The sequence below is a fragment of the Pleurodeles waltl genome, chromosome 8, assembly GCF_031143425.1.
Source record: "Pleurodeles waltl isolate 20211129_DDA chromosome 8, aPleWal1.hap1.20221129, whole genome shotgun sequence".
In the NCBI taxonomy this organism is placed as follows: Eukaryota; Metazoa; Chordata; class Amphibia; order Caudata; family Salamandridae; genus Pleurodeles; species Pleurodeles waltl.
The window spans coordinates 759,090,793-759,101,182 of record NC_090447.1 but is presented as its reverse complement, the minus strand read 5'-3'; the positions used below and the strand labels follow the sequence as shown (position 1 = coordinate 759,101,182).

Genomic DNA, 10,390 nt, shown 5'->3' with positions numbered 1-10,390 from the left:
TGTGGCGTGAAAGGGCTTAGGGCCAGATGCACAACCCTTGCGACTTGCAATCAGGGACTCTCAAAATGAAATAAACTAATGTGTCTCAGACACATTTAGCGATTCCCAATGGGGTTGCAAATGACCTACCTCATCAATATTCATGAGGTAGGATGTAATTTGTGACCCCGTTGGAAATGGCCTCACTCACAGGGATGGTGACCTGCTGAGGACAGTAGATCACAAGGTCTGTGACAGCTTTATAAATGAAGCAGTTTGTTTTAATTGCATCTGCTGCATTTCGAAAAAAAAAAAATGAAAGGTTTTCTTTTCATTTTTTTCAGCGTAGGTAGTGGTCCATGGGATTACTACCTGCTATGAAAAAATATTTTTGCTTCCATTCACAAAGGGGAAGGAGTCCCCTGGTGACCCCTTCCCATTTGCAAATAGGTTACAACCATCTTGAAGTTGTTGGTAACTGCGATTGTTTTGTGACTGCATTCAAAGTCACAAAACAACCTTACATACCACTACGACTTGCTATTTGGAAAGTATGCCCTCAGTGCGCCCCTTCCAAATAGCGACTCGCAAACCTATTTTGTAATTCGCTAAACAGATTACCGAATCGCAAAATAGCATTGGTACATGCCAGAATACTGTTTTCATGTTGCAAACGGCCTAATTCTGCAAAATGAAAATAGCTACGTACATCTGGTGCTTAGTCCCACTTGGAATTTGTATGTTTTGTCTTTAACTTACCAAAAACTTCGACTACGAAGAAGATCTGCCACACAAGCAATTTAGGGAGTGGGTTTACACTCTCAACTTCAACCTGGAGTGGGACCTGCGTGAAGTCTTGTGGTGCTTCACCCCATAGAGCTTCTCCTTGCATTCAAGGGTGGTCTTCATGTTCATCTGGGCCCAGTCGTTGCAGGCTTTTAAGTCTTCCACCAATCCCAAACACATAGGACACACCTCATGGGGATCCTTCACAAACATCTGTTTGCAACAGTCAATACAGGGCATAAAAACTAAAGTTTTAGGGGGCGACGTTAGCATGCACACTTTTTTGAAGGAAAAATCACTTCACAATGTGAATAAAAAAGAGGAGCGGAGCTCTGCATCCATGTCTGAAGGCACAGAAAGAAAGGCAGTGGTTTCAGCACACATGGGTTGCACTTATACGTGTCTATTTTTGTTACTTGCAGGGCAGAATGCCAGAACAAAGTCACCTACTCGTGCTCAGGAGCACTGTTTTTTTACTTTCCTGAACCAATATGGCATCTGGAGATATGCACAAAAGCACAAGTCACTTACCTTCGGTAACATATTATCTGGTAGAGACAGGATCTAGCCGCAGATTCCTTACTTTAGAATCCTCTCCCAGGCGCAAGCCTGGATCCGGAAACTTTCTCCATAATGCATCTGCGGGTCGGCAGAGGACGTTGCACAACTCTGTATTGCTATCATCCACTGAATGTGACGTCAGCGAAGTCCATCTAATTCCCCCGCCGATGTCAGTTTTTTACATGACTATTTGCCACACTCAAAACGTGAAGCCACAATAGAAACTGCCTATCGAAACCATATGCTTTGACCAAAAGACACCTTTGTGTCAAATAATCACTGAATTCTTAATTCTAGGTGTTGATTTCCATAATTAAATCTTTTGACACAAAAGAGGAACTCAGTTCGCAGAGCTGTGTGGATGAAAGGGTTGTTAAGGAATCTGCGACTAGATCCTGTCTTTACCAGAAAATGCACTACCAAGGATAAGTAAGTTGTTCATCTAGTAGAGACATCTAGCCGCAGATTCCTTACTTTAGAATCAGATACCAAAGCATAGTAACCCGGAGGAGGGGCACCAAATTGAAACCCTCAAAAAAGGCTCTAAGTATTGCAAAATCAGTCTAAAACAATAGAAAAAAGACAGATAATCATAATAATTACAGAAAGTAACAATATACTCTACAACATCAAAACCTGTGGAAGTGATCACTGTAAAAGGGGCCTTGATAGAGTAGTGGAAACCAAGGGCAATACATGAGTCTTTTAATGAATAAGACTCATCTACAGATGACCAGAAAAGGTATCAATGATGAAAAACTACAAAAATTACCAGATTCTTAAACAAAGAATCTGTCTGAGTTTTATGATTCACACTATGACAACTCCAAGTGTGAACCTAACTTACGCTAAGTAGTTACATAAAGATGAAAACAGTTGTACCTATATAACGTATAAATAATTAACCTCAAAAAGAACAAATATAACTATCTTCATAGAGATGTACCCCTTCAGAAAAGAATAAAGTCTTGAATGCAAGTACAAAAATGTAGAACGACTGCTAAAGAGTCCATATATTAAAAAGAAATAATAATAATGTTCAAAGAACATGTTAATGCCCTGGAAAAGTCTACACTAAAGTGTAGAAAATACGTAAACTGTGATGAGCATCTAGTGTGAACCCTTTAAGACCATACAAGAAAAGTTTTAAAGTTCTCAAAGAAGATACTTTCTGGCTTATATAGTCTCCAATTTACCACAATTAGAAAAACTGACATTACCATATCACAGGTAAAAGTAAATGTACGCCTCAATTAGTGTAGAACAGCAGCTAACTTATTTGATAGTACAAAAGGGACTTCGGAAACAAACACCCTTAGTGTTGTAGAATGCGTATAAGAAATCTCTTTACGAGAGAATAAACTGACACTCCCAGAGAGCTGGTAATATTCCCGGTTCCCAAAAGGGATACTAGTAAAATTGCATAGTTTCACAAGGTAGAAAAACTAACTCTGCAGAGGGAGAAATTCTGTACCATCCATTGAAGGTATAATAGCTCACAACGTAAGGAGTGTACATCCTATATAACCGCTCTCTAGCATACTATCAAATACTCCACTTAGAATATGTTATATACCATAAAAGTAACAAGCTTTTCTTCATTCAGTTGTAGTAATACGTGATAACCTTCTAGAAGGTTATTAGTGACAAAACTTGAAGCAGAAAAGCATTATGTTACATCAAGTAATGATGATAAAGAAAGAAGCCTTGAACATCAGGTGTGAAAAGCTCCATAGGGTTTCAGGGCACTATGTTACTCAATAACAAGTTAAAGAAAACTAGTGCCTCCAAAGCACGGCCTGCACGCGTCGACATTTGGCCGGGACAGCGTGTGTATGTTGTTCTTTTTGGGCACTTAAGTGATTATCATTTTGTATATTTTTGAAAGTGCAGTTTATTCATTTTCTGTATTTTTTGAACTTTGAACTTTCTCAATAAATGGAGCTGACGATTTTTCATATGAATGATTTTTGGAAATTGTGCTCATTTTCTACTCTTCACGAGCTTTTGGATATTGTGCAGCCTGTTGGTGCCTTATTAGGCTGCACCGCTCTTTGAAAATTATATATATATATATATATATATATATATATATATATATATATATATATATATATATATATATATATATATATATATATAAATATATATATAAATATATATATATATATCTGTGTGTGTGTGTAACAGAAAAAAGTCTTACAGCCTTGCTGTATCAAAACTCTTGAGAATTGTGTTAAAAGCACAGTACTAACAGTACAGAAGTTCTGAATTAGGCAAAAGATAGAGAGCAACCAAGCTAATTTAGTGCTCCACCCCTACTGTCTTAAAAACACATTAAAGCTGAGTCAGCCTGAGCATCAAATAAATTGGCACCATCAAATGGCATGTCAATCAATGTAGATTGCACTGGTTCTGAAAACCCTGAGCTATGTAATCAGGCACAGCTGTGGAAGCCATACAGCGACCCACAGAGTCAGTGGTGTCAATGCTGCATCGAATGTTTACTTTAGCTGCGTGCTGTCCATCCTGAACCATAGGAGTAATAGTACTCTTGATGTGTTCCGGAAGCTAAGGTAAAATGTTCGCTGAGTCCTATAAAGAATGAAAGAAACATCCAAGAACACAAAATGTGTTCACACAGCGTAGAGCAGAACTTGTGGAGGAAAACAAATATGCCAGAATCAGACATCTAGACTCTTAGACTCTCCATCAGTTGGAACATGTGGGCGAGATTCCATTTCATGGAAAGCTAAAGTGGCCTGTACCACCAAACTTTAATGAGTGGGATGTCAAATTAACCAGGATGGATCACCAGGGGCAGGTTGTTGCCTATATCGGATATAGCCCAGTCAACAAGGCCCCCTGTATAAGGCTTAACTCAAGCTCCCAATAAGACATCATGTAGTGCTTCGCTGTAAGGAAGCACTTATTCAACACCTGTATGACTCTGATGGAGGACATCAATCAGGGGATCTGAAGCTTACTCCACTAAAGGAAAAGCCTGATCCAACACAGCAGCAAACCTTTTTAGCATGTCTGCAAAGGAGGAGCTCGCCTCCGTAGCAAGTCGAGGGGGTGAAAGTAGGCCTGCGGCTGGAGAAGAATCCAAGCGACTAGCCATAGCTAGGTCAAGTAACCAGCTGTCATCTCTATGAGCATCCAACTTCTATGCTGCCTGTCCACCATGTCCCTCAGTAGGACCAACATGAGGGAAATCCTGTGGAGGAAGGCCAGGGATGACAGGCATGACTGCCACTGTCTCTGGTGTCAAGAAGGTGATTCCTGGACGTCGACTTCAGACAGAGAGGGGGATTCAACTTCGATCGGCGCCGCCAGCAGAGTTGCAAGAATTGGTTGACTGGATAACGGCACCGAAGATGGAAACCCCGAAGGGCTGTGCATTGGCGCTGTAACAGCTTTGTCAACTGAGGTCGAAGGCCTAACTGAAGCCAAGGGCGAACCCGCCAGCTTGGTTACAGTCAAGACACTTTGTTCCTCCTTGGGACCCACCCGCACTCCAGAGGGAGGTGACTGACCTAAGACAGTGTGAAGGGAAGCATAATATTTGTGCATCTGGTCTAAAGTCGTTCCATTACCTGGAAAGGGAGGGAGACGCGGGGCAGAGTCCAACCTCGTCTCCTCAACCGAAGACTGACGGGAGGTCGTATGCGGTGAAGTTGGCAACTTCAGTAACTTTGACTGCTTGTTAGACTTACCTTTGGAAGTCAATAGAGAATAGCGTGCATGAGAACGATCCCTCGAATAGCACCGTGAAAGGATGTCAGCCTAAGAAGGAGACCTCATTCAACAGGAAGACCAAGATGACTCCAACATACGCTAGAAGCTTCATCCGACACTCTCCTCAAGTTTTCGACCGAAGTTGCTGACAGGAGGCGCACTTGTCGGCGTCATGGTACTCGCCTAGGCTGCAAATGGGATGGGGGTCCATAGCAGACATTTGGCATCTACAGGACCCATAGGGTTTAAACCTGGAAGACATAGAAAGCACACTGTTTAATATGATGAAAAACATCGAAGTAGACGGAAAAAACTGCCTGACCAACCGTTACTGGATCCGTGTGCAGAAAAGAAAGAACTGACGTCAGCACAGGAGTTATATGGACTCTGCTGATGTCACATCTGGAGGACGACATTGATACAGAGTCGTACAACGTACTCTTCCAGCATGCAGATGCACTATGTAAAAAGTTTCTAGATCCGGGCTCACGCATGGGAGAGGATCCTAAATTAAGGAATCTGCAGCTAGATGTCTCCATCAGATTCTGTGGCTACAAACGGGAGGGTGGTGCACAGTTACAAGATCAATCATGCATTCATTTCTGTAGTACTAAACCGTCCTATTAGGGAATGAGACAGTGCAGCACCTGCAGAAATGGGAGCTCACTTGAATAGAGCAGAATTGAAATGGGTTCCACCTGAAGCAGTGAATGCTTAATAGACCGGTGACATTTACTCAGCTGCCTTAGAAAAAGGACGCTTCCCGAGTCCACCAAGAAGAACTTCATTGTATCCCTCCTAAGTGACATCGACATCCCATGGACGGAGCCTGCTACAGGCCGCTGTCCACGTTGAACTTGGAGGACTACAAGATTTTAGGTAAGATCTTACCTAGACAACTCTACCCCTGCTGCTGTCATAATTATACCAGGACCATATTGGGTTTAATTGCACACAAATACTCCAATAAGTGTTAAAAAGTTTTTCAAAGTTCTTGAAGTGCAAAGAACATAAAACAAAGGATAATTTGAAGGACAAATTGAAATTTAGTTCAAAAGACTTTCATGGAATACCAGTTTTAGACAACAAAATCTAGGGGTTATTGAACTCATTTAAAAAACCCTTCCCTCCCTACACAATCGTACACACACACACACACACACACATACACCAATTAGAACTCACATCTCCTCCTTTTGTAGAAGATCCAGACTAAACAATTAAATTTGATTGATCAGAAAATAATACTCCAAACTCACATGTTTGATGGTTTATGTTTTGCTTTTATCATGAAACTGTCCGACATAAAAAGAGCCTGAATACACAAGCATGATCTATGATGAGACTGAATAAATGTATGGATTTGCTGTCGTCATTAAACTGAAGGCCCTGTATTCTATAATATTCATAACTAAATAATATGTGAAAAGTTTTGTTTTCTTCACCATGTGATACAGATGCAAAAAATGAATAGATTTAAAAATGCACTCGTGTAAATCCAATCCAATTAGGGTTTGTACACAAGACAAAGTTAAGAATCCCATCCAAAATGTTTTTATCAATAAACAGTGTCTTGCAATTTAATGAAATAAACATTTTATTGAAAGAATATTAAACAATCTATACAGTTCACAAACAACTTTGCTTCTGAGCAAGTAGGTCTGTATTCAATTGAACCTGGGCCATTTTCAATACGGTCTCTCTGTAAAGATCACCGCTTAACACAAGATGCTCTCCGGCCCTACTCTGCTTCTGATCCGACTGAAGCTCGTCTCTACACTGCTGCACTGCATCTGCTGTTTTTGGAAGAGACGTTGTGAAACTAGAGCTTCTCTTTTCAGCGCTAGATGTGGCTGTAAACTCTTTTTCTACTATGTTTATTGCAGTGGTGAGAGATCTCCTGTGGGTCAGCATTTCTTCTTCCAATGATTGAGCCAAATTGTTCCCATGGTCCTCCTTGGTCCCTAATATCAACTGCTTTACCAGACAGGATGGCGGCAACATTCCAATTAGAACGTGGAGAAACTGGAACAAAATGGACTGGTTTCTGAAAAAAGAAATATATGTTGAGAGAGAGTAATTTTTTCCTGTTCGCTTCATATTGTAATTTCACCAAATTCATAAAGAAAACATTTCCAGGTTTGGAACTAAATAATGAGGTTCAAGTAATCCACAATTGACAGTCATGATGTGAAACTGAATTAAATGTTCATGATAATTTTGCAGTACTCAGAAGAAGATGTCAATAAGATGGTAACGCATTAATTTACCAGGACGTATGTTCAGTCGTCCCCCAAGAAATATCAAAACAATGCACCTGGAAAGGACTTTCTAAACAAAAACCTTTAACTGTTGAATTTGGAGTGTGTACTCCTGCCTTCTCCTTGCAATTTAATAAACCAATCTTGATATCTGATGACTGTATAAGTTATGCTAATAGTTTTTAGGGCGTGTGACTACCAATTAGTGCCTTGGCGCTTTATGTCCACACAGGGTATTAAAGAAAAGAATAATAAAAACTAATTGGCAAAGGAAGGAAAAAGCCAGGTTTTAAGTTGCTTCCTAAATATTAAAAGATTTTGCTGACATCTGAGATTGTCAGGTAGCAAACTCCACCATTTGCATGTAATATAAGAGAAGTTTCTTCTTCCCCAGCGAGACTTCTTTATTCTAGGAACAACTACCTTTTTTGGTGGGGGAGACTGCAAATTGCGGATGGGTAAATACCATTTGAACGTTTTTTTAGAAAGAAAGAGGACCAACCTCTGGTGTAGGTTGACTCAACATTCCCGAGTTCACATGAATTTCTGACATAAGTGTTTCGGTCCTGGTTTATTAGCAGTTGAGCTTTTTCAAGAGGTACTATAAGTTCGCAGTGCCTTATTTCCTGCCAAGTGTAAGTCTAACCTGCATGTCTATGTTCGGTCATGAAAAAGTCCACCTGATACTATGATTGCTGGGCCATGACCTGCACATAATATCTATCTTGAAGATAACGAAAAATAAAGTATATTTCTAAAATCATGGGATCACAAAAGTTATTTTTCTTAATCTGCAAGGAGAGTCCTACAGTGAAGGTTTTAAATGAATCAAGTTCCGTATTATGTTCTGGATATGAGGATCGGCAACAATAAATCCAATAAACCCAGCACTTTGAAAAAATAAACAGATAAATTAAATTACAATTCAGGCAGCTTCCGCATACATAACCAACACCAAACTCTTCAATTACCACATACTATTTCATTCTTAACAACAGGCCAGTACAGATCGGCCTGAGGCTTTGTTTACGAGAAAGGACTCACTATGCCCTGCTGAAGTTAAACTTAGCTCTTAAGTGAACTTCACATCATCACATATTCACAACTTTAGAAATACAGGGGCATGCAAACCAAAACATTACATCTCAGTTGAGGCACGTATTCCTGCACACTTAAGTCTGGTGCAGCTGTTGATTTGGGCAGTCCAGCAGGTTCCAATGGAATATAGGGACAGGTGTACGAAGCATTGTTCTGGGTGCAACTGGAAAATACTTTTTCTAATGTACAAAAGGCAAAATGCAATTCTCTCATTCAGCTTTTGCGATGTGTATTTGAAATGGCCGTGTTCAGGGCATCCCTTCTAAATACCGAATCTGTATGGCATGCGTTACTATTTTGTGTCCGAATTCCGGTCGCAAAACAGTAATACTTTACCACCTGTTTCAAACTGGTAGCCCTACCCCTTTGAGAATGAAAATAATATTTTTTAAGAGCAGAAACACTTTCTAATCTTAGAAAATGAAACTTCAAAGTTTCATTTATTTCTTTTTTAAACACAGCCCGTTTTCATTTAAGGAAAACAGGCTGAGCTTAAAAAAAAAAATTACTTTGAGTCGTATCTCATTAATATGCACGAGGTACGTTTTTTTGTGACCCACTAGGCATAGCTATTGAAACTCAAAAGAGTTTCATACATTAGGGATACCGATTTCCTATTTGCAATTCAGAGAGAATCGCAACTAGGAAATAGGTTTTCCTAATGTTAGTACACCTGGCCCTTCGTGCTGTACCTCACATTTTCTCCCCCAAAAAATATGACAATGGGTAAAAACTGTTGGAGGAGTAAGAAGGAATCTGGTATTGTGCCACCAGGAGAAATAACAATATGTATCAGCAACAGGAGATTTGAAACTTTGTTCATTTTAGCACTACCCTTTGCTATCAACTCTAAGGAAACAACTAAACATGGGCTGCAACAAGTTGATATAAATATATTATAAAAATATATTTACTGAATATTATTATTCAAAACTGTAGAACCATATAATTCATTAGAGTATATTTATGTCATGAACATCTAAGCTATCAGATACAAAATGTATATTTGACCATCCACTATAGCTTAACACCTGGCAGTAGAGGCAAAACACTGCCAAGTCAGAACAGTTGAAAAGACTAGCCATTTTCCCAAATGCACCAAAAGCAGGAATATTCCTCCCCGATACTGAAAAAAAATATAATTAACCCCTTAAAACCTCAAATTACTGGCACTGCACAGATGTAACACCCTCAGAAAGATAAACATCAGTCAAGCATCTCAAGGAATACTGAAATCTCACTATGTGCACCCAAAGCGAAGTATACGGTATGGTCCGCTCTCAAAATAGCAGACTCCAAACTGCACGACCCCAATGAAGTGAGTGGAAGTCTGAAAGACACCAAACCAGCACTAAAGAAACACAAACAGGACACCCCTGGCCCCAGACTCCCCTATAAAAACTAAATCTGAGAACTCTGCAACTCTAGACTTAATCATGCAGAAACTTGCCATGCTACACATGCTTCCTCAGTTGACAAAATCCACCACAGAAACTGTACAGATCGACCTTGCATCTTTGAAACAAGAAATCATACAACTGGGTGGCGGAATCAATGAAACAGAATCACTGATAAACCTCCTGGAAGACCACAAACACAATTCTTCTAAAACTTTATCAACCACCACTGTGACAGAGGCTCGATTGGAATGGAACATCATCGAACTCGAAGATAGAAATAGAAGGGGAAACTTGCGCATTTTTGGACTTCCTGAAGATAGCGAAAACCAAGCTCCTTCCTGCGCAACCTTCAATGAAAAATGGATTTCCCAAGTACTCAATATGAACTTAGACAAGGACTTTGAAATAATCAGAGTGCCCACACATCAGCCCACAAACAGCAAAGCTACAAGAGCCCTCATTTTCAGACCCCTTTGCTACTCACATACTAAAGCCATTCTAACAAGGATGAAGAAAATGCAGAGAATTAAGTGGCAAAGCACCTCCATTGGGATCTGTCAAGTT

The 10,390-nt window shown here is 39.9% G+C and overlaps 1 protein-coding gene across 1 annotated transcript in view; it reads right to left on the bottom strand.

The window, feature by feature from the left end:
* Positions 1 to 6,329: 6,329 nt before the first annotated feature.
* Positions 6,330 to 10,390, bottom strand: part of FANCB (FA complementation group B) — a 350,895-nt gene continuing 346,834 nt past the window's right edge. The window contains exon 9 of the mRNA XM_069205002.1: positions 6,330 to 7,114. Coding sequence (XP_069061103.1) covers positions 6,697 to 7,114 — 418 coding nt within the window. The 3' untranslated portion in view covers positions 6,330 to 6,696. The remainder of the gene's footprint in view (positions 7,115 to 10,390) is intronic.